This window comes from Dromiciops gliroides, chromosome 4 (assembly GCF_019393635.1).
Source record: "Dromiciops gliroides isolate mDroGli1 chromosome 4, mDroGli1.pri, whole genome shotgun sequence".
Classification (NCBI taxonomy): Eukaryota; Metazoa; Chordata; class Mammalia; order Microbiotheria; family Microbiotheriidae; genus Dromiciops; species Dromiciops gliroides.
This window is the reverse complement of record NC_057864.1, coordinates 351819244-351843864: the sequence shown is the minus strand read 5'-3', so window position 1 is coordinate 351843864 and position 24621 is coordinate 351819244. Positions and strand designations below refer to the sequence as shown.

The 24621-nt window shown below is 37.1% G+C and overlaps 1 protein-coding gene across 2 annotated transcripts in view; it reads left to right on the top strand.

Moving 5' to 3' along the window:
* MAN1A1 (mannosidase alpha class 1A member 1) overlaps positions 1 to 24139 on the top strand; it is a 177860-nt gene extending 153721 nt beyond the window's left edge. For both annotated transcript variants that reach the window (XM_044001208.1, XM_044001209.1), the window contains 4 exons: positions 6330 to 6549; positions 8003 to 8175; positions 15883 to 15998; positions 23390 to 24139. In XM_044001208.1, coding sequence (XP_043857143.1) covers positions 6330 to 6549; positions 8003 to 8175; positions 15883 to 15998; positions 23390 to 23516 — 636 coding nt within the window. In that variant the 3' untranslated portion in view covers positions 23517 to 24139. The remainder of the gene's footprint in view (positions 1 to 6329; positions 6550 to 8002; positions 8176 to 15882; positions 15999 to 23389) is intronic.
* Positions 24140 to 24621: the final 482 nt, after the last annotated feature.

Sequence of the window (24621 nt, the reverse complement as noted above, 5' to 3'; positions counted from 1 at the left end):
GCATTATTGTTAGTGAATTACGTTTGGGAACCATTGATACAGAAATCTCACTTATTGCCAATTCCTGGGATTTCCTTTGTGCCACATTCTAATTATTCTGGTAGTATTCTCTTTGAATATTCTAAATTGAGTTAATTTGATGTTCCAAGAAAGGCACCTGACAGCTTTGAAATGTTCTCTTAGGGGAAAGTTTGTTCCAAATAACCAGAATTGGCGTACGCCATAGTTTATAATTCATTCCTTTTAGAGAACTCATTGACAGGAAAAACTCATGAAGAAATCACACAAAAGTGTTTCCTGTTTCTCTTAACAGTTAAAACAAGTTCTAAATCCATTATATGCTCTATTTAGGAAGCAAAACTATAATAATTAAGCTCATAGTTTTGAGAAGCAGCAATTGTCTTAATAGAAGTGGTATCAAGTTGCACTTACAGTATACAATGGTCATTGTCAAGATGACATACACTTAAAATTCTGGTGGGCACAAACTTTTAATAGAAAGAGTTAGCCTTAGGGGACGTATATTCAGAGCTTTCTGGTTTTCAGAGTACAAGTGTAGGGAAAACCTAGTTGGATCAGGTTTCTCAGCATTTTACTAGCCTCAGTTTCAAAATGAAATTTGGCAATCACTTGGTCCCATGACTGTATTTTTAAATACATTTAAATTTAAATACATTTCTTGCCTCTTTAAACTTAGTGTCTTCTGATTGCTGTCCTCCCTATCCACCTCACTGGCATTATCAGCCTGATGTGGCTCTGTGTCAGCTAATGAAAACATTCAGTGAATGGTGCTTCAGAAAGAAAGCACATACAACTTGTAGTTCTTAGTCATTACATTTAGAAATTTTAAAATGTGACATTCATTCATTCAATGATAATTTATGAAGTATTTATGTGTGGAGTGCTGCGCTAGGCACTAAGTGGTACAAAGATGAAAAAAAATACACCACCCTTGAGAAGCTTTCGTTCTATTGGGGAGAAATGATTTGTACACATAAATCTAAATTATATACAGATTAAATCAAAAGTAATGTAGGATTGGAGGGCGGATTTTAATAACTGGTAAGATTGGGAAATCCCATGTAGAAGGTAGCACTTGAGCCAAAACTTAGAAGGAAGCTGGTGGGGACAGCTAGGTGGCACAGTGGATAAAGCACCAGCCCTGGATTCAGGAGGACCTGAATTCAAATCCATCCTCAGACACTTGACACTTACTAGCTGTGTGACCCTGGGCAAGTCACTTAAGCCTCATTGCCCCACCCAAAAAAAAAAAAGAAGAAGAAGAAGAAGGAAGCTGGTGATTTTAAGATGTAAAGATAGGATCAGCAAGATTGAAACATAGTGTGCATGAAGGGGGATGTTTGCATAGACACATGATAGGTGCTTAATCATTAAATTGATCATTTATTCCTGAAAAGATATCCTGGAGGCATATTGGAAAAGAATTTAATGGTTAAAAAGAAGAGTTTGTGTTTTATCCTAAAGCAGGGTTTTTAGCCTTTTTTGTGTGTCATGGACCCCTTTGGGGGTCTGAAGCTTATGGATCCATTCACAGACTAATGTTTTAAATGCATAAAACAAAATATACAGGATTCAAAAGAAAAACCAAAGGTTAGTGAAGTCAGTCTCTAACTTGCTTGATAAAGCAAGCATCTATGATATTCAAGACACTGTGCTAAGTAAGCACTGGGGATATAAATAAAGGTAAAAATAGTCCCCACCATCAAGAAGCTCACAGTTATGTACACCCAAGATATATATACTTGATAAAAAGGATTTTTTTTTTTCCCATTCTAAAACACATGGGGACCCTTGGTTTAAAAACCTTTGCCCTGGAGAGAAGACTGTGCTCTCACAAAATATTTGGTATCTTTTTATTTGAACTAAATGCCATATAGTTTTTATGCAGAATGTGTCCAAGGAGTCACTCATGACTATTTGTCTCTCTTTGGGAATTTATTTTATTCATGGATATAACCCCTATTTTCTACTGTTTCCCTACCCTCTTGCCCAAGTGGGAGGGAAGCACCCAAGACCAAGGGCCATTTTGTATTTTTACCTGTTACATATGTTGCCATTCTCCCTTCCCCCCTCCCCCCCCCAAAAAAATAATAATAACCATCTATTAGCCAACCTAATAGTGATGAGCTTTTCCAAATTTAGCTAAACTGGTCCTCAGGCAACATAGTCTGTCACCAGACTGTTTTCAGCTAGGTGAACCTGGTTAAAACCACAGCTTATGTTCTTCTGCCTTATCCTTGGAGAATTCAGAATCACCTTCATGAAATGATGACCAGAATAATTCAAATTATGGCCACACAAAGCTATTCAGTCATGAAACTGGTTACAGTGTCATGTGATTTGGGACCTGGTAACTTGATCAGAATCATGCTAGAAATAATACAGGACTTTACTGAGGCTCCCATCACAGGGCAAGGATGCTTCTCTATCCATGCTCAAGTGATCACTGTTGCTATGTAGAAAGAATAATTTCTTGGATGATGAACAAGTCTCTGCTTGAAGGACTTTATTGCAGTTTGTGCTGTGAGCAGTGTAAACAGCTAAGATGTTCCATTATATCAAGAGAGTATGAAATATTAATGTAATACTAAGCCCACTATAAAATTAGAGTAACCACAGTTCATGAGCATAAGCATTGTTCATTCAGTCACTGCCATTTTGATTTTAGTTATGATTTGGAATACATAAAAATGTCCGGGAATAAGAAATATAGAATAAGCTTACTATGTATGTGTCTTACATACTTGATTATGAACTCAATTCCATTTTAATGAACTTATGTGTAGCATGAAGAAGACTGACCCAGGGATACATAATAAACAGCCTTTTTCACCTTTATAGAAAACATTCCATCTTCTCTTTCCATACCTCTACGCAAGCCTGGAAACCCTCCCACCTCTTAAAATCCCTGATTCCTTTCAAAGCTCAACTCAAACGCCATCTCCTACATGAAGCATTTCCTGATCCTCTCCTCTAAATGCCTCTGCCTCCAAATTACATTGTATATATTTCTGATGTTCATGTTGGCTCCTCTGATTAAATGTAATTTACTAGAGAGCCAAGACTATTTTGTTTTGGGGTCTGTATTGCCAGAGCCCAGCACAATATTTGGAACATAGTAGGCCTTTTATAAGCATTTATTGATTGATTGCTCCAAACTAAAAATTCAACTCGCCCCCTTTTTTGGTTTGTTTTTTGGTGGGGCAAAGCAGGTTAAGTGAGTTGCCCAAGGTCACACAGCTAGTTAAGTGTCAAGTGTCTAAGGCCGAATTTGAACTCAGGTCCTCCTGAATCCAGGGCCAGTGCTTTATCTACTGCGCCACCTAGCTTCCCCCCTCAACTCACACTTTTTAAAAAAGTATTAATTACTCAATTACTATGGGCAAAGTCCTGCCTCCAGACTACCTTCCCTAACTCATAGCTCTGATCATGGCCATCCATTTCAGTGGCTCCCCACTGTTTACCAAATAATTTTCACACTTCTTAGCCTTATTTTCACCCTACTTTTTTACCCTTATATTACATTATTCTCTATTTCTAACCATATGCAAACTCAGGAAGCACAACTCCATACACTCCTGCCTCTGGACCTTTTCCTCATGCTCTTCCAAACATCTCTGATGTCATCTCTCCAACCCTCACCCCAATCTTGGCTTTTCCATTTCTTACCCCTTCTTAAGGCCCAGCTCTAATCTCCCCTACACTGTGAAATCTTTCCTAATTACCTCTCACCCCACCCTTCTGATGTGTTTCCCCTCTCCCTTTTGACTTTCATAGCACTTTGCTTGTTACATATATACATGCATGCATGTTTAGACACATGTATGTATGAGTATATATGTATATATGTGTGTGTCTATACATGTATGTATCTTTTTTTCTTATATACAATATTTTGCCTTCCTTGAAAACAAGGATTCTTTCTTTTTCTGTCTCTAAGGCTCTATTTCCATTTCCATTTTTTTTTTTGTGGGGCAATGAGGGTTAAGTGACTTGCCCAGGGTCACGCAGCTAGTGTCAAGTGTCTAAGGCCAGATTTGAACTCAGGTCTTCCTGAATCCAGGGCTGGTGCTTTATCCACTGCGCCACCTAGCTGCCCTCTCTAAGGCGCTATTTCAATTAAATACACAAAAAGTACTATGAAATGTAAGTGTGAAAAGCCCTGAATTTGAATACTTACCCATTACCAGTATGACCTTAGGCAGGTCACTCAGTCTCTTCAGACTTCATTATCCTTCTCTATAAAAGGAAGGGGTTGGGCTAGATGACTTCTGTAATCCAGCCCAGCTCTAAATCATTGATCTTCTTTTCAAGGAAGTTTACCATGGGGTAGGGATACAGAGACAAAAACAAACAGCCCTTGTCTTCAAGAATCTTACATTCTATTATGGTGATACAATATGAAAACTAAATACAAGGAATTATGTGATAAAAATAAATACAAAGTAATTTGAAAAGAGAACAATAGCAAATTGATGGCGGGGAGGAAGCAACAGGGATCATGGAAAGGAGGCTTTTGAGCTGAGACTTAATGGAATATAATAATTATGAAAGACAGAAGTGAGGAGGTATTTTCTAGACATGGGAATTACTGCCTATTAATTTATGTCAGATAAAAGATCCTGCCATTTAAAGGCCTTGGCAACCTAACTCCAACCTCCCCAGGTTTAATATGCAATATACACCCCTTCACACACTCTGCATTGTAGCCAAGATGGCCTTCTTGCTGTTCCTCACATGTCGAACATTCATCTCCCATTTCCATGACTTCAGTGGCTGCTCCTCTCCCCTCCCCATAACTGGAATTTACTTCCTCCCCACCTCCACCTCTTAGAAAGCCCAGCCCAACCCAGGTGTCACCCCCTACATGATGTCTTTCCTGAACCTCCCAAAGCTAATTTCTTCTCTTCCAAAAGTACCTGTGTCTATTTTCTGCATACTTAAGTATTTATGTAAAACCATACATAATAAGATTCAGGTCCCCCATGCCTGGAATGCTACCTCTCTTTATCTCTACCTATTGGTTTTCCTGGCTTCCTGTAAGTCCCAACTAAAATCCCATCTTCTACAGGAAGTCTTTCCATTTCTTATTTTCTTCCTATTTATTCCATATATAGCTTGTTTGTACATTTTTGTTTGCTTGCTGTCTCCCCCATTAGATTTTAATCTTCTCAAGAGCAAGGGGCTGTCTTTTGAGTCTTTGTATCCTCAGAGCTTAGCATAGTGTCTGGCATGAAACAGGCATTTAATAGATGTTTATTGACTCATACATAATGCTCTTTCTGTTCTTTGTATATGGATATTCAAAAAATTTTTGGTGTTTGTCAAGTTCAGAATAAATCAATTAATTGGTTAATTAATTGGCAAGTAAATGAATAGATAAATCAGTCCATCACTCAAAAGGCATTTAAGTGTCTGTATACTATATGCCAATCATTATGCTAGGCATTAGAAATATAAGACAAAAAGAAGCAGTTCCTGCCCTTGAAAAGCTTATAGTCTATAGGAGCAATGCCTGCTATGGCAGTTTAACTCAAATGTTATAAAACCATGGTTACATGTTAGAACTAAACATGGAAACATCCCATTTTTTTCTCATTGTAATGATATAATACTTTATTTCACATACAAAGAAGATGCTACTGACCTAGTAAGACCTATGCATTGAGTGTTGTTGTTTCTTTTTTTTTTTCTATCTGTGGGGATGGATGTATCCTACTCCATCAATATTCTTCATAGGTCCCATCTCTCCCCCACCCTCACCTCCCTGTTGTCTCTATGGTCAATGGTTCTTGGAAAGCTATTGAAATCATATCACCTCAGGAATGGAACCAATCTGTAGCTGAAGAACAGCAAAATTAACTAGAATTGAACTCATAGCTTTGGCTATATTCTCATCATATTCTGGCCAGCCTTCTTATTGGAAACAAAGTAAACTAGCAATATAAAATTTCAGATCATGTTTTTTAAATTCTTTAGTTAGTATTTACAGAAATAGTTTGATGTTGTGAATAGACTAGGTACATAGTCAGGAAAACCCAAGTTCAAATCCTGATTTTTGACTCTTAAACTAGCTATAGTGTCACAGACATGTCAGTTTTTGTGTTCCTCAGACTACTTCCTATGATGGGTTGCTGACTAAATAAGATACCATAGCTGCATTGAAATCCAAGAAATCACAGAGGTCAAAAACAACCACTTGGTACTTTTTTGAATCCCAAGTTGTTGTTTTTTCAATATATAAAATACATATTAAGCTGGGAAAGTGGGCAAAGATACACAACTTTAAAATGAAATCTCATTCTTAGGCCATTGAGACTCATTTAATCCGGAAATCCAGTGGTGGTCTGACCTACATTGCAGAGTGGAAAGGTGGCCTTTTAGAACACAAAATGGGTCACCTGACTTGTTTTGCTGGAGGCATGTTTGCCCTTGGTGCATCTTGTGCTTCTCCAGAACTAACACAGCATCACATTGAACTTGGTGCTGAAATCGCCCGCACATGTTATGAATCCTATAATCGCACTGGTAAGTACCACGTTTCTCTTTCTTTGAATTCCTCTTATGTTGCTTTGTTTAATTATAAGAAAAGTTAACTGTTTCATTGCTGGTTTTAAGTATACTAACAGACCTTTTAAGCACTTTAATTCACACTTCAGAGCTTCAAAGACCTTTGATTTCTTAGTTCTATGTGCTCACTCACTCCCTCCATTGATGTTGATCAAAACCCCATTCTGCCTTAGTCGGCAATCTTTGTGCACTGTTCTGATGGAGAAGTTATTTGAAGGGTAAGCTCTAGGTAATGAACTTCTCTGAATTTAGCTCTTTTGATCCTTGAGCAACAGATGTACTGGAACTGAAAACCTTTCTAGTGTAGCTTTGGACCTGGTCATACTTTTTTTTTTTTTTTTCACTGAAAGAGTGTAACAGCCTTTGAGAACAACCTGGTTCTCCTCCAAACACAGCATCAGAAGAGGACTTCACTGGAGGTTCTAAGTTATACTTAAATGTCAACCCCATTAAGCATAAAAGATAGATAACTGTAAGGCAGCTAGGTGGCGCAGTGAATAAAGCACTAGCCCTGGATTTGGGAGGACCTGAGTTCAAATGCAGCCTCAGACACTTGACACTTACTAGCTGTGTGACCCTGGGCAAGTCACTTAATCCTCATTGCCCCACAAAAACAATAACAACAACAAAAGATAGTTAACTGAATAGTTAATTATAATACTTTCCCACCTTTTAAGTTTTAACATTAAGAACTATTGTCTGTCACATTTGATACTAGGTTAATAAATGTTGCAATCTTCTATTCATCTCCATAAAATCACTTTCATATCATGCTTTTACAGTTTACAAAGCACATTCCTCACAACAATCCCATGGGGGGAATACAAGTATTATTAAACTTATTTTGCAGGTGAGTTAACTGAGGCTTCAGGAGGTTAAGTGCTTTGTGCCCATAGCCACATGTTGGTAGATGACAAAACTTGGACTCAAATTCAGGTTTTCTGATTGCAAGTTCCAAGCAGCCTTTTCTTGGTCATTAGTACTATCTTCTTTTTAGATACAAGGAATTGAAATACAGACAAAAGAAATAATTTGCTTTGGTCACAGTTGGTTAGAATTCTCAGCCTCCGATCTGATGTTGAGCTAGCTAGGATTCAATACTGCACGGTATTTTGCATACAGAAAGTAGACACTCAATAAATATTTGATGAATGAATGTGTGGAAAGTGAATTGGGTTTAGGGTTTGTGAGGTTTTTTTGCCATTTTCTAAAATACACTTATGACTAACTTCACCTAGGTCATGTAGTCAATATTAAATATTGAATGGCTTTGTATATGCCTGAGTAGTTTCAGAGTTCTCAATTTACTGTCTTTTTCTTGATTATAGCCAAGAAAATCTCCGGGATTATTTAAGTTGTAAAACTAAAATCCAATGTACTACCCATTATTGTTTTCATCTATGTTCTTTAGCAGTGAAACTGGGACCAGAAGCTTTCAGATTCGATGGTGGTGTGGAAGCCATTGCTACAAGACAGAGTGAAAAATACTACATCTTAAGACCTGAAGTCGTTGAGACTTATATGTATATGTGGAGATTAACCCATGATCCAAAGTACAGAAAATGGGCCTGGGAAGCTGTAGAGGTACTGTCTTCATTTTAATTTCTGTATATTTATATTGTGTTTTGTAATTATTTTGTTCTGGATTTGGCAGACATGAATATTCCCATATACAGTGAACACAAAGAGGCTTGCATAGTAAACCATGAATTGCTTTTGTTGTTGTTTTTGAATATATGTTACGTTTAGCATGATAATACCAACACTGGCCTGTTTGCCTATGACTCTTCTGAGAATTTTTAAAAAATGTTTAGTTGACAGACTTTTTTCTTTTCTTTTCTTTTTTGCATCATTATCTCTACTTACCTACGTTATGTAGTCATTATGTATTGTTCTCATGGTTCTATTTTCACTGTGTTTCAGTTCTTGCAGGTTTTCCCAGGTTGTATATTTTTGTTTTTAAAACATAAACATGTTAGGAAATACCAAGAAACTTTAAGGATCTTACCTGGTGCCTTACCCACTTTTTCCCCCAATGCCACTTTAAAATCTCAACACCAATGGTGTCAAACTCAAATAGAAACATGGGACCACTAAATTATATGTAAATATCTCTGAAGGCTGCATATTGATTTAGAAAACGATATATTAACATCTATGTTTTATTGTACCTCAATTTATTTTGTTAAATATATCCCAATTATGTTTAAATCTTGTTTGAACCACAGTTGGGAATATTGTAAGCCACGTGCTTAACACTTCTCCTCTACATTATTTATACTTTGGTTAATCTGTAGATCAAGTACTACTAGGTATTTCATGCACATGAAAAAATGCAAATTTTTTTTTAATCTGTATAGTGTCCAAGACCCCCATATGAGGCCTATTTTTTTTTCCTTATCTGTTGATTTTTGCTGCCACCATCTACACAAGGCTCACTATTAGGTAAACTTTCTGAAATTTATGAGATTATTGGGGTTTTTGTTTTTCAAAGCATTTGCTACTAAGAAGCTAGGTGGCATGGGGATAGAGAGCTGAATTTAGAATCAGGGAAGACCTGAGTTCAAATTTGGCCTAAGATTTGGGCTTCTTTCAGCTCAGGTTCTTTATCTGTAAAATGGAGATAAGTATAGTACCTACCTTACAAAATTGTAAGAATCAAATGAGGTAACAAATGTACAAACCTTCAACTATTATATAATTGTGAGCTATTAGTAGTGTTGTGCATGAAGTATAAAGGGGAGAAGTTTTTAATAAATTTTAAAAGGTTTACAAGTTATAGCTGCTTTATGAGTTAACCCAAGTCCTAAATGCCAACTACAGAGAGCTATATCTGCTCTTTTAGCTCTCATCTTCTTTCTAGATTGATCCCATTCTATTATGTATCTGAGTTCTTACTCTTCTAGCTAGGGAATTTATTTAATAAACTGTTTTAGCCTTCCTGAATCTTCTTCCCCCAACCCTGAATTCCTGGGGGTAAGAAGCCAGGCCAGTGCAAATGTTCTACTTCTACCTTTCTGGAGGGGTTTTAAACCTAATGACCTGGTTTGTTCTCTGGTCATGGATCAAAGGAAATAATGCCTTTTCCTATGACTCCCTAAATTTAAAAAAAAAAAAAAAACAAAACAAAACCTTCCTCATTTGGTCTCCCAAGCTTTCTTTTTTTTTTTTTTTTTTTTTTGGCGAGGCAATGAGGGTTAAGTGACTTGCCCAGGGTCACACAGCTAGTAAGTGTCAAGTGTCTGAGGCTGGATTTGAACTCAGGTCCTCCTGAATCCAAGGCCAGTGCTTTATCCACTGCGCCACCTAGCTGCCCCTATCTCCCAAGCTTTCTTAATCTGTGCTTCAGGTCTCCAACCTCCCTCTTAAAGATCCCAGTGTCATTCAGTTATTTCCATCATTTCCAATTCTTTGTGATCCCATTTGGGGTTTTCTTCTTTTTTTTTTTTTTTTTTTTTGCAGGGCAATTGGGGTTAAGTGACTTGCCCAGGGTCACACAGCCAGTAAGTGTTAAGTGTCTGAGGCCGGATTTGAACTCAGGTCCTCCTGAATCCAGGGCTAGTGCTTTATCCACTGCACCACCTAGCTGCCCCCATTTGGGGTTTTCTTGGCAAATATACTGAAGTAGTTTGCCATTTCCTTCCCCAGCTCATTTGACAGATGAGGAAACTGAGGCAAACAGGGTCAAGTAACCTGCCCAGGGTCACACAGCTATAGTAAGTATCTGAGGGCAGATTTGAACTCAGGTCATCTTGACTCCAGGCCTGCTGCTCTATCCATTGAGCCACCTAGCTGCACCAAAGATCTCATTAAACCCAGCCCTAAAAATTCTTCTTTCCTCTCTATTCCTTATTAGATTGCCTAGGACAGATTTCTTAAACACTTATGATGTACCCATTATATTAATTATATTATATTAATGCCCTGCCTTTCACACTTAGTTGCTTCATCTACCATCTGGTATTTAGGTCCTTACCCAGAATAATTAAGCCAAGCCTTCCTGTTCATGTCCCCCTAACCTACTCAAGCTGCCCTTTTAGAAGGTCTCCTAGATTGACTTTTGGTCCTTATTTCTTACCCTGCACCCAAGGTGCCCTCTCTCTTCTCAATTCTCATAGGCTTGGTTGAGATGACAGGTATGACCTGGGGCTATTGACAACTGAATAACTGTCCCAGGCCCAACTCTCCACTCTAACTCTTCTGCCTTTTTCTCAGGGAACTTCGAATAGCTCTTGTCCTTCTCTCCCCCTCCCCCTAACAAATAATGGATTTTTAAATTATTTAACCCTTATTAGACATATTCCTTCTGTGCTCTTTCTCCCCACCCTTTAAAAAAATTAAATAACTACTTAATAAACACTTACTATGATCCAGCCACTGTCCTAAGCACTTGGGATAGAAATAAGAAAAAGAGACAGTCCTGCCCTCAGCATACAGTCTAATGGGGATGGACAACACCCAAAAGGAAACTGAAAACTAAGATGGGAATAGGGTGGTCCACCATGGGCTATGTTGTCTATGGAGTCAAAGCAAGCCCAAAAGCATTGCTGATAGAAAATGGAGTTACCAGGAAGGTTGTGAGTTCTTTATAAAGGAAAACTTTGAGGAGATTTTAGTGCTCTTCCCTCCAAAGGGGAGAGGCAACTGAGGGTAAATTGAGAAGGTATAGATATCCAAATCTGAATCATTCTTCATGGTTATGAGATTTCAAGTGATCAGCTTATCTTGAGGAGGAAGGCATATTGTTCCCAAAGTTAAGAGCAACACCTAAGTATTGATTTCTTCAGATTATGCCCCCAGTTATTCCCCCACATCTGCTTTTAGATCTTGGACACTCAGACTGATGTGGGCCTGATAGGCTCCTAAATCTTAGGTTTTTATAGGAATAGAAGTTGTGGCTTAAATTCACCCAAGGATTTTCAAGAAGGAAATCATTAAACCTGAGGCATCTTCCTCAGTGATGTACAGATTCCCTTTAAAGTGATAAATCTCATTCTCCAAGGGGTCTGATGGTATTTTTCCTCTCTCCTTTAGCATTAGTGTATGAAAGAATGCCTAGACTGATAAATTAAGAGATTAAGATCCAGAAGGCGCCTAAGAAGTCATCTAGTCCAATCCCCTTGTTTTACAGATGAAAGAAGTGAGGCACGGAAAAGTGAAGTCACTTGTCCAAGATCCTACAGCTAGTGTCAGAACAGAGATTTGAAGCCAGGTCCTACAACTTCAAATCCCACGCTCTTTCCAAATGGAGCCCTTGCTTCCCTGTTTCTCTACCCTTCAGGTTCTCTGATTTCTTCACTGGGTAGGGTACTGGGTAACTCAAATAAGAATTTCTAGTTATCTTATGTTTCTTGGAAATCAATATCATCAGGATCTTTTAAGATGGGAATTTCACTCTTAGTTTAAAAAAAAATACTTTGGGGCAGCTAGGTGTCGCAGTGGATAGAGCACTGGCCCTGGATTCAGAAGGACCTGAGTTCAAATCCAGCCTCAGATACTTAACACTTACTAGCTATGTGACCCTGGGCAAGTCACTTAACCCCAACTGCCTCACTAAGAAAAAAAAAAGAAAGAAAGAAAGAAAGAAAAATACCTTGTGTTTGGCAACTATATCTGGCAGTTGTATGACACCCTTTCTTCCCTTGGACAGTTTTCTCCAAACAAATCATCTTCAGTATTAGGACTTTTTTATTCTCCTTATAACTAGCTCTATAGATTCCTTGTTTTCATTAGATTGGACATGCACATCTGAAATAAAAGATAGGTTTTTGAACAAATTGAAAAATGAGCATAATTTGACTATCGCCATCCAAACAAAATACACTTTTAATTTTTTTAACGATTTTTAAGTTTTCTGCCTCCTTGTTGAAAGGATTGATGTTTTAGTGTTGTCCTTCTGCCATGTTTTAAGAATTAAAACCAGATTACTGATGTCACAGTCTATGTACAGTGAAAATGTTTTATTCAACTGTAAAATTAAGATGATATGCTGGATTCCAAGCTTAAAAGTCACTTGTATAAATATAAACACATCTGTTTAACTAGCCAAGGAAATATGAGGGGAGAAAAACATAGTTACCAGACAAAGCAAAGTGACTGGTAGAAAGCTTAGTGAGTTTTAGTCTCACACCCAAATTTCATATTCTCCAAACTCCTGTTTCCAGAATATTCTTTATAACCAAACAGTTCTGACATTAATGTCTCTCTCTAGGTAGTGGGCAATTTGGTCATTCCAATATGCTGCTACATCTCCACCCCTCATTCTATACCTCCCTCCTTTAAGTATCAATGGGTTCAACTGCAATCACTATTGAGTAATGAGCACAGGACTATAATGCTCATTGAACTGTGCAGTAAAACCTTTACTTCCTTCAGTTCTGCCCACAATAGCAAGCATTGTTCCAGAAACTGGTCAGAAATTGAAGTCCTTTTTTCTGGATACTGGCCTACTCTCTGGTCTACCCTGAGTATGGCTTGCTTACCCATTGTCTAATAATAATAATAATAATAATAATAATAATAATAATAATAATAATAATAGATAATAATGTTCAAATCCAACCTCAGACATGTACTAGTAATGTGCCCATAGGCAAGTCTTCTTAATCTGTTTGTCCCAACTTCCTCATCTGCAAAGTAGGAATTATCCTATCACCTACCTCCCATTCTTATTTTAAGGATCACAAGATAATAATTATAGAGTGCTTAGCACAGTGCAGCACACAGTAAATGCTATATAAATGATAGTTATTATTAAGAATATAGATATCATCTGTAGATGATCTCAGAAAAAAGGATCCAGAAAATAATTATAAATTATCCTAAAATTACATTGAGAAGTAGAGTGGCATAGTGTACTCTCTGCTTAGCCTCAAAGCCAAGAAGACCTGGGTTCAATTCCTGCCTCTGTTTATGTGACTCTGGGCAAGTTCCTTAATCTCTTAGTGCTCTGTGTCCTTCTCTAAGACTATTTTGCACACACCAAAAAAATGCCAACCTAAACTGGTAGAAAATTCCCTCAACCAGGAAATCACAAGTGTAGTTCACATCCCTAAAATTAAGTATTAAATTGGAAAATCATGACTGTTTTGCAAAGGGCACTTTCTATTTATTGGTGTAAGATGTTTAAGCTATTTGTCAGTCAGCTTTTCCTGTTTATGATTTGCAATGTTACAGCTTTTTATAAGTTCATCTAATGGATGCTGCTAATTTAGATATTTGTGGGAGCATAGATTCTTTATGTTTATAGAGATGAAGCTTTTAATATCTCATTTACTATCACCATTCTGCTCCCACACTGTTGACTGGCCTATGTAGATGAGCAGAGTTATAGCTAGTGGTCAAGATTAGTAACGATTAAAGCGTTGTCACAAATTAGAAGATTTATTATAATAGAGTGACTATAAGGAAAACAACTCCTGCTCAATAATTCTCTGGAACTCAGTGGCAGTGATATATCAAAAGTTTATTTATTGTCATTCTCATGAGAATGGGCAACCCAGTTTGCAGCTGGTGGGTGCAAAGAATGGGGGCTTGCAGGCCCTGTTTTAAACCCTAGTCCCTAACGCAAATGGACCCTCCCCTTTTTCATCACTGGTCCGATTACTCAAGGGTTACAATCTACATGCAAAAACTAGCTAACCAGAACGAAGTATTCCTAACCCTAATTTCCATAATTTATCTTTGGGTTCTTAGCCAATGGGGGCAATGATACAGGGACAATTCTTCAATCCTCCCTTATATGGACATAGCTCAGGAGCAGACCTAATTGAGACCAGCTCAGGGCCTCCCTGAACCATGTGATTTTGTTTGCCAGAGAGGGGAGAGGAAGGGAAGGAGTCCTTTTTCCTCAAATAGGTCCATCCAGAGAAGTGTAATTTGAATGGTGACTATTATATTCTTATTGAGAGGAGACTATTCCCCATTTCCTCACAGTGACCAATTCAAAAACAAAGGAACGGGGGCAGCTAGGTGGCGCAGTGGATAGAGCACTGGCCCTGGATTCAGGAGTACCTGAGTTCAAATCCGGCCTCAGACACTTGACACTTACTAGCTGTGTGACCCTGGGCAAGTCACTTACCCCCCATTGCCCCCCCCTCAAAAAAAACAAAAAACAAAGGAACTCTATAGAGAGAAAAATGAGTATATATGTAATTGTAGAACTTGGAGATTAATCACTTTATATGTGGAGAAACTGAGGCTTAGTTGACTTAATAGTAATTTAACTTATATAGCTCTTTAAGCTTCACAAAGCTTGGACAATTTACCTTTGTCCTGCACAGTTTTCATATAAGATTTCTTGAAATATAGCTCTGAAAAAACAGGCTTTTTTAAAAGGTTCATTTTGTTTCAAATGGAGCTACTTAACTAGTCTTTAAACCCAAATATCTCTGGCTTTTGTTGAATGGCCAATAATAGCCCCAGCCGAGCCTCTGAGATCATTGTTTAGGTTTTGATGGCTTAGAATAAGTATAAATAGCAATTGTTTTCTGTTCTGGCTAGAAACTCTGAAGGTCTTCCCCTCCCAGACTGATATTTTTGTGATGGTAAATTGGGTCATCTTTGTCTCAATTTTGACCTAGCCTTTAGTCATTGAATAGATGTTGCCTCCTAGGAAAGACCTTAATTTTAAAAGGCCAGGGTCACCCTCTGCATTCTGGGCAGTTGACTTGCCCCTGGACTTCAGTGACTGGAGGAGAGAATGAAACTGATGACTTTTCACAGTTCCTAATCAAGTCTAATTCACACACAACTAATTAATTGCTCAACAACCCCATTTGATTTAAATGAAATTACTTAATGTCACACTAACACATAGTAGAAGTAGGTTTTGAACTCAGGTCTTCTGAGTTCTAGTGCAGCAGTCTTTCTATTATACCACACTCAATCCTTTAAGCTTTAAAGTCTACAGAACCTGTTGTATGGTATCTTTTATTTGTATAAGAACTATATGTCTTACATACCTACCTATAGTGAAACTGAATCCGCACAGCCTAATGACAGAGCTCTTAATCCTGAGAAATAACATCATAAGAATCTTCCTTCAATTTGTAGGCTGAGTATGCTTCTTACATAGGATGATACCCATGGTCACATTTTAAGCCAAACTTCTAAAGCAGCTTAGCTTTTTTGGTTTGCATTTTTATATTCTTACTGAAAACTTGGTGACAATAGATTCTCATTCCACTTGAATTATAATTAGATTTTGATCTGGCAAGCTAATAATAAAAATTAATGAAGGTTCATTTGCTTAAATTTGAGTGATTATTTTTTTTTCTCTTTCAAATGTAGGCACTGGAAAAACACTGCCGGGTAGATGGAGGCTATTCTGGCCTCAGGGATGTTTATCTAAAGAGAGAGAGTTATGATGATGTACAGCAGAGTTTCTTCCTGGCAGAGACCCTGAAGTAAGTAAAACACATTCCAAAGTTAATGTAATTTATTAATATTAAGTAGCTTGACAAATCATCTTTGTAGATGTTTATTTATCATTAAAAAAGATAAAACAGGGTATGGTTGCAGTAGTAAGGCTTTATTCATGTTAAGAATGTAGGCTACTATTCTAAACTTAATAAAATGAATTTAAATTTTTTTTAAAAAATTCTGTATTCCTATTAAAAGATATAATGTGTTTGGGGCAGCTAGGTGGCGCAGTGGATAGAGCACCAGCACTGGAGTCAGGAGTACCTGAGTTCAAATCCGGCCTCAGACACTTAACACTTACTAGCTGTGAGGGGGCAGCTAGGTGGCGCAGTGGATAAAGCACTGGCCCTGGATTCAGGAGGACCTGAGTTCAAATCCAGTCTCAGACACTTGACACTAACTGTGTGACACTGGACAAGTCACTTAACCCCAGTTGCCCGGGGGAAAAAAAAAAGATATAATGTGTTGATAGTCTTGTCTAGAGTCTGAAACCAGAGAGAATTCATCTGGGGAATCCAGTTCATGAAGGTTAATACTAGAGCTTCTCTGCCCGTCCTTTCCTCCTTACCACCCCATTACTATTGATGTAGTCCGCAGGGAATTTACCAGGAAGCTCTAATCTACATAGAAACTGCTACACCTGTATTATGTCTTGCCACTGTTCTGTTTGGAATCTCAGGATTCATTAATTCTAGAAGCATCTCCATTAATTAATTCTACCTAGTTTTTACTCTTTCTCTTTCACTAACCTATCCCTCCAACCTACCTTCCAGCCTCCTGCTCCTCTAAATAAATTCCTACCTTCCAAAATTACTACCTTAGGTGTAAATATTACCTAACTCCTCTGCCATTTTTTCCCTATACTCTTAATTCTATCAAGCTAAGTTCTGCCCTTCTCTAGTCTTGATTCTCCTCCATCTATTCTTCTGCTACCCCTTTCCACTGTGCCCTTTAAAAAACCCATTCTAGTAAAGATAAACTCCCTAACATCCTTGATATCCATCTTCTCACATGAACTGAAACATGGTTTTCTTTTAGGAACATAGCATCTCTCACAATTCACCATGATGATAACTATTCATCCTGTCACTCTCCCCAACTTAATAGACCAGGAAGAGTGGGTATGATTTTGGTTCATCATAGAGTTTATTCTGCCACTCAGAAACCTCTTCTCAATTGTATTCTTGCAGTCCAAGTTACTACCCAACTTTATCACTGTGAGATACTTATCTCCAAGGCAAACTATCAGTATTCATCAATTCTTTTTTGATGCTTTTTGTTCTTCTTCATCCCAGTCTTATCCTTAATGACTTCATTATCAATTTCATGATATCCTTTGACCTCAGAATTCCTCATCATTCTCCACTCTTGTACCCTCTATTTTTGCTAGTGACCAGCTATCTATTCCTTCTTTATCCACTTGACTGGATCTTTTTCCTCTTTCTGACTCGTAAATGCCAGAATCAAACCCCCTTCCCTCAAGGGTTCTGTTCTCTGCCCTCCTCCATATAAGTGGACTATTCTTTTTTTTCAATCTCATCTATTTTCATGGTTCCAGATCTCAGCACTATGCAAATAAAAAATAAGATTTCTAGCCCAAGGTTCTTCCCTTGAGCTCTAAACTTTTCATTTCTATTTGCTTATTAGATATCTTCTGCTAGAAGTTCTACTGACCCCTCAGATTCACTTTCTCTAAATAGCTTCCTTTTCCTTAGCTTCCCTATTTTTGCCAAATATGCCAGCATTGTCCCAATCATCCATACTCATAATATTAGATTGCTAGCTCTTTGAGGGCAGAGCCTTTAGCATTATGTAAACTTTTTTTACCACAGTGCTCTGTATGCAGTGGGTACTTAAATATTTTTAATTTGGTCTTTGAATATAAATAATCTCTTCCCTCACCTCAGAACCTTTATTTCATATCACTTTCAAAGTTACCTCAATTCTGAACTAAGAATATCTTTCATTCTTTCTGTTTCTAATGCCTATGCTCTAGTTTAAATCTTCATCGTCTCTCACCCATGCTATTGTATTAATCTTCTCAAGGGTCAGCCTTTCTACAATGTCTTACCTCCAAACTAGCATCAGAAGAATCTTCCTAATGCACAGCTCTGATTTTCTTATTCCCATATTCTAAAAAATTTACCATTCAATGTAATTAATTAATTAATTGAATAGCATCCAGACTCATTACCTTATTCAAAGCATATTTTCTAGTATTATCTTATGCTACTTCCCATCATGCACTCATGATTCCAGCCAAACTTATCATTCTCTGAATTCATCCTGCCTCCTTATCTTTGCTCAGACTATCCCTGGGGCATGGAATGTGCTCTTCTATATAGCTACCTATTAAAAGTATCTCTAGTCTTTATGACTCAATGCAAGTGATAGCTCCTCTATGAAAACCTCAGAGCCCAGATAACATTTCTGTTCCCCAGTCTCTTATTGCATTTATCATATTCTTACTTATATTTGTGTATCTACCTTAATCCCTTTGCTGGATTATAAGCTTCTTGAGGTCAGGGACCATTTCTTATTCAGATTCATGTGTTCCCAGTGGTTTTGCACATTATGGGCAATAAATACTTAAACAGGATTGCATTAAGTTGGAGCTAAGATCTGGTCATCAATATCTTGGATGTGTAACCCAGTGTTTTTTTGTTTGTTTTTTATGGGTAACCTAGTGTTTTATAGCATACCCAGCCCAAAATTGGCTACTTGGTGGAACCTAGTAATTAACAATCCAACCAAGGATAATTTAGCTTTCAAGTTTCTAGATGAAGTCAAGGCTGGTTATAGACCTACAGATTATGATAAATTCCATCCAGAATGACCACATTAAGCCTTTTCAGTGATTCAGAACAATATGTCCATGTATATATACACACACAAGCCAAACCCCATTCTCAAAAATTAAACAATAAAAAGTAATGGAAACTTCAGCTATGCCAGATAAACTTCTGTGATAAAGCTGAACTAAGGCAGCTGGCTATTTTAAGTGAGTCCTCTTAGGAATGCTATATATGCTTTGGTGGAGTCACTTAATGTCTACAGTCTATCATTTGACTGAGGAATGATTGCACTCTACTGAATTAATTTCAGCTTACCAAACAAATAAGAAACAAACTATAATGCCAATTGGTAATTTAAAAAGAAAATTTTACCTTGACAAATAGACCAAAATACTCATGCCATCCAGTTGGTGCATCCTTTTCCCAACAGGAAAATTGATTGTAGGAAATTAAACCAAAAATGCAAATAAATAGCATCTCCTGGAGGTTGAGATAGCCTTATCCACAAGAAAAGAAATGGGGCCTTCAACTAGAAAATCAGTACATAAGGACAAGGAAAATGTTGGCTAATATCCCAAAGTCAACTGCCCTAGATTTCAGCCACAGGATGGTGAATTGGAGTCGAGCATATAAGGAACAACATCAGAATCCTGCTGACCCTGGTAATTATTATACCAGTTGCATAATTCTGCTGATTCAAAATGCATAAGAGAGTTATTTTAGTGCTCTTCAGGAATGATAATCTGAAGCTGGATCAGGAATTTAAGATTGTGATACCAGCCCCTGGTGATATTAGTATACTCTGCTATTCTTACTTGTATAAATTGTGTGGATTCCTGTGGGTTCTTGTCTAAGAGATTTATATTACTAGGAAGAATAGGTAGGGGAATCCATATTTGTGTTTGTCCCAAGAATTAATAAAAGAATCAATCAATTCAAAAGCATTTATTCAGTGTCTGCTATTTCCTAGACCCCATACTGAGCACTAGGGATACAAATGTGAGGCAGTCCCTGACTTCAAGGAGTTTACAGTCTAATAAGAGATAACATATAGGTACATAGAGAGAAATAGTGGACAAAGAAGAGATATTGAGTTAGCCCATAAGGCATTTATTTAATGGTCATTTATCAATCAGGACACCTCAGCCCCAGGAAGATAAGGCATGGTCTCTGGAGATTACAAAATAGCAGGGTGGTTTTTTTTTTTAACCAGAGAGCATTATCCATTTTTTCATCTTGCCCCTTGATTTGGGAGTCCATCTTATTTTAAGTCAGGTAATCCTTTAATCATTTACTACAACCAACAGTATTTGAATGCCAGTTGCCCTATTTTGCAGCAAGACAAATAAACTCAGTCATTAATCAAAGTCCTGCTGTCATCTCTAGTTCCCTGAGAGAAAGAGATGCTATATTCAGTATCATGGAACCAAAAAAAGGGACAGGCAGAATTCAAAAGTCTGTAAAGAGTAGAGTAGGCGGCTCTTCCTTCCTCATTTATCAGCTCTAACTCCCAAGAAAAGATGGAGAAATCTGAGAAACAAAGGCAAGGTGTAAGTAACATACCCATTATCTTTTGGATACCTCCTTAGGATAAACTAGTACTTATGAATTCTCTAAAAGGTAATTCTTTCTTGATGGGGGTGGGGGAAGGCATTAGATTTCTATAAATTTATTACATGTAAAGGGAATTTTTCATTTTTTTTTAAGTCCCAAATTCTCTTTCTCCTTCCTTCCCCTAGCTCTTCCTTGAAGACAAGCAATTTGCTATAGATTAAATATGTGTAGTCATACAGAACATATTTCCATGTTATTGTCTTCTTGAGTCATTGGTGTCCAACTCTTCATGACCCCATTTGGGGTTTTCTTGGCAAAGGTACTGGAGTGGCTTACCATTTCCTTCACAACCCTATTTTACAGATGAGGAAACTGAGGCAAACAGGTTTAAGTGACTTGCCCAAGGTCACACAGCTAGTGCCTGAGGTCTGATATGAACTCAGGAAGATGTCTTCCTGACTCTCGGTTCTGCATTCTATCCACTGCACCACCTAGCTCCCCTATTTCCATATTAGCCATGTTATGAAAGAAAACATTAAAAAAAAGAAAGAAAGAAAAATAACTTTGATCTGCCGTCAGATTCCATCAGTTCTTTCTCTGGAGGTGGATATCATTTTTTATCAAAGGTCCTTCAGTATTGTCTTGGATTCTTGTATTGCTAAGTATAGCCAGTCATTCATAGTTGATTATCATATAATATTGCTGTTACTATACACAATGTTCTCCTGGTATGCTCACTTCACTTTGCATAGTTCATTTAAGTCTTCCCAGGTTTTTCTGAAACCATCCTGCTCATCATTTCTTATAGTATAATTGTATTCTGACACAACAACTTGTTTAGCCATTCCCCAATTGATGGGCATCCCCCCAATTTCCAATTTGCTGCTACAAAAAGTGCATATGCATATACATACATACACACATACATACACACATACACACATATACATATATATTTACATATAGGTCCTTTTTCTTTAATCTCTTTGGGATGCAAACCTAGTAGTGGTATTTCTGGGTCCAAGATTATGCACAATTTTATATCCCTTTCTTTGGGCATACTTCCAAATTGCTCTCCAAAATGGTTGGATCAGTTCACAACTACACTAACAGTGCATTAGTGTCCCGTTTTTTTTTTTTGACATTCCCTCCAACATTTGTCATTTTCCTTTTCTCTCATATTAGCCAATCTGAGGGGTGTGAGGTAGTACCAAAGAGTTGTTTTAATTTGTATTTCTCTAATCAATAGTGATTGAGAGAATTTTCTTTGATTTCTTCTTCTGAAAACTGCCTGTGTGTATCCTTTGACCATTTATCAATTGGGGAATGACTTGTATTCTTATAAATTTGACTCAGTTCTTTATATATAAGAGAAATAAGGCCTTTGTCATTGCTACACAATTTTTTTCACCAGTGTTCTGCTTTCCTTCTAGTCTTGGCCACATTGCTTTTATTTGTGCAAATACATTTTAATTTAATGTAATCAAAATTATCCATGTTATACCCCTTAATGCTCTCTATCTCATATTTAGTCATGTTCTTCCCTTATCCATAGATCTAATAGGTAAAATACTCCATGCTCCCCTAATTTGTTTATGATATCACCCTTTATGTCTAAATAACGTAACCATTTCAACCTTATCTTGGTATATGATATGAGATCTTGATCTATAGCTAGTTTCTGCCAAACTGCTTTCCAGTTTTCCCAGCAATTTTTGTCAAATAATGAGTTCTTGTCCCAAAATCTTGGATCTTTGCATTTGTCAAACATGAGATTACTACAGTCATTTGTTACTCCGAATTGCATACCTAATCTATTCCACATATTCACCACTCTGTTTCTTACCTAGTGCAGGGTTTTGATGATTAGCATTTTGTAATACAATTTGAGATCTGGTACTGCTAGAACATCTTCCTTCATATTTTTTCCCCACTAATTCCTTGATATTCTTGACCTTTTGTTCTTCCAGATAAAATTTTATATTTTTTTCTAGCTCTGCACAATAAATTTTTACTGGTGTGGCACTGAATGAGATCCAGTAATTTCTACAGAGCTTTTATCCAGTTATCTGAAGTTATTGATTGTAGAAAATAAAACATGACTCTCAAATTTTTTAATATATTCAGTTTTTAGTTATGTGAGCATAATAGTTGGAAACCATGTATAATTTTCAGGATTTGGCAGGGGGTGAGGGGTCATTTTGGGGTTTTTGACTGTACAATATTATATATTTGGGGAGCTTTGCAATGATTAGTCTTTTATAGAAATTGCTAACACCTCTAACTTTAGACTTTTATTCATTATTTCCTTACATCATGAATATAAAATGTTGGTGATAGCTGTGATTGTTATGTCACTTCAATCAGATATTTCTTCTAATTTTTTTTGTGTGTGTGTGTGTGGGGGGGCAACGATGGTTAAGTGACTTGCCCAGGGGGGCAGCTAGGTGGCACAGTGGATAAAGCACGGGCCCTGGAGTCAGGAGGACCTGAGTTCAAATGCGGCCTCAGACACTTGACACTTACTAGCTGTGTGACCCTGGGCAAGTCATTTTTTGTTTTGTTTTTTTGTTTGTGGGGCAATGGGGGTTAAGTGACTTGCCCAGGGTCACACAGCTAGTAAGTGTCAAGTGTCTGAGGCCGCATTTGAACTCAGGTCCTCCTGACTCCAGGGCCCGTGCTTTATCCACTGTGCCACCTAGCTGCCCCCTCTTCTAATTTTTTTTCTGAGATCTTAGAGAACAATGAGGATTTGAAGATTAATAGTGCAATTGATTCAATTCCTGCTTCTTTGTCTATATTTTGTATGTATTTTATATTTACTTGTGTATGAACATATTTTTGGCTTTCAATAGAATGTAGACTCTTTGAGGGCAGGCACTATTCTATTTTTTGTCCTTAGATCCAATATCTAGCACAGTGCCTGACTCATCAGAGGTCTCTAATGAAGGCTTATTAATTAATTGATTTGTTCTATTTGCTACATGATGTGAGCCCCCTAATACACCTGGGTTTTCTCTTGCCAGATATCTCTATTTGCTGTTTTCTGATGATGATCTCCTTCCACTGGAACACTGGATCTTTAACACTGAGGCTCATCTTCTACCAGTTCTCCGCAAGAATAATCAGGAGGTAGAAGAAAATCATAAATAAAAAGATTCTGAACGCATTGTTTTGCTGCATTCCTTTAATTTCCCGACACACCTTAAGAGTTCCCTTTCTTTTATTCCAGGCACATTGCAAACTTTTATTATAATTGGTGTGGTTTTTCTGAGTTCTAAACAAATTGTTTTGCAGTCCATTATGTTTAATAGGAAATATTTGTAATTGGACTTAAATTCTTCATTATGACTTCAGTTTACACAGCCAATCAAGCTACTCAAAAAGAAAAAAAGAAGAAAAAGAAATTCACCATCTCTAGACTTTATGAGGCTGTTGAATCACTTTTACCAAACTGAATAAGTGGATCTTAAGGTTCAAGGTGACCTGTTTACTATAATTTTAATTTGACTGCAAGATTTTTTCCTCCTCTATGAGGAGATAATGTCTGCTTTAAGCTGTAATATTTTGCCATGTTGCAAAAAGCCATAATAAATTAATTATTAAAACAACTTTTTTTTCTTTCCAATTCCATTTTAATCTAGTTTGTCTATTCACCCGAGACGAATCTTGTAACTGTGACAGCCTCCTCTGATGCGGGTCTATCATTATTTGGTAGAATGTCTTTTAAAATACTTCACTCACATTGTAACCTAAATAAAAATCAACAGAGCTATTATCCCACGTTGACTTCATTCTCCTTAGAGTTGCAGTAGATTTTACTGTAACTCAATTGCATTAGTGTTTCTAATTCATGAGTTTTCCTCAAATTTTGTTTTAAATGTACTGTATTTGTTGCCAACTAGATCATTTCTTCCATTTTCCAACACACCATAGTGTGAATTATAAAGACAGCTTAGTGTGAGCAAAATAAACCCTTTTGCAAAAGTCTGCTGTAACTGAATTATTCTTTTAAAAAGGGAAGAAATTGAAAACTATTAGTTTTATCTTTTGATGGCTGTATGAAGAAATATAGTCATTTTAAAAAGAGAACAAGTGCTTCATATGACTTTTGTTGTTGATTTCTTTTCAATTAATCTCTGTAATTCTCTTTTGCAAAACATTCCATTTACTCCAGATTGTGAACAAGGCTCTACTCAAATACAGTAAATTATTTTAATGTAGATAATGTGAGTGTTGGGTTTTAGCCTCATTAAAG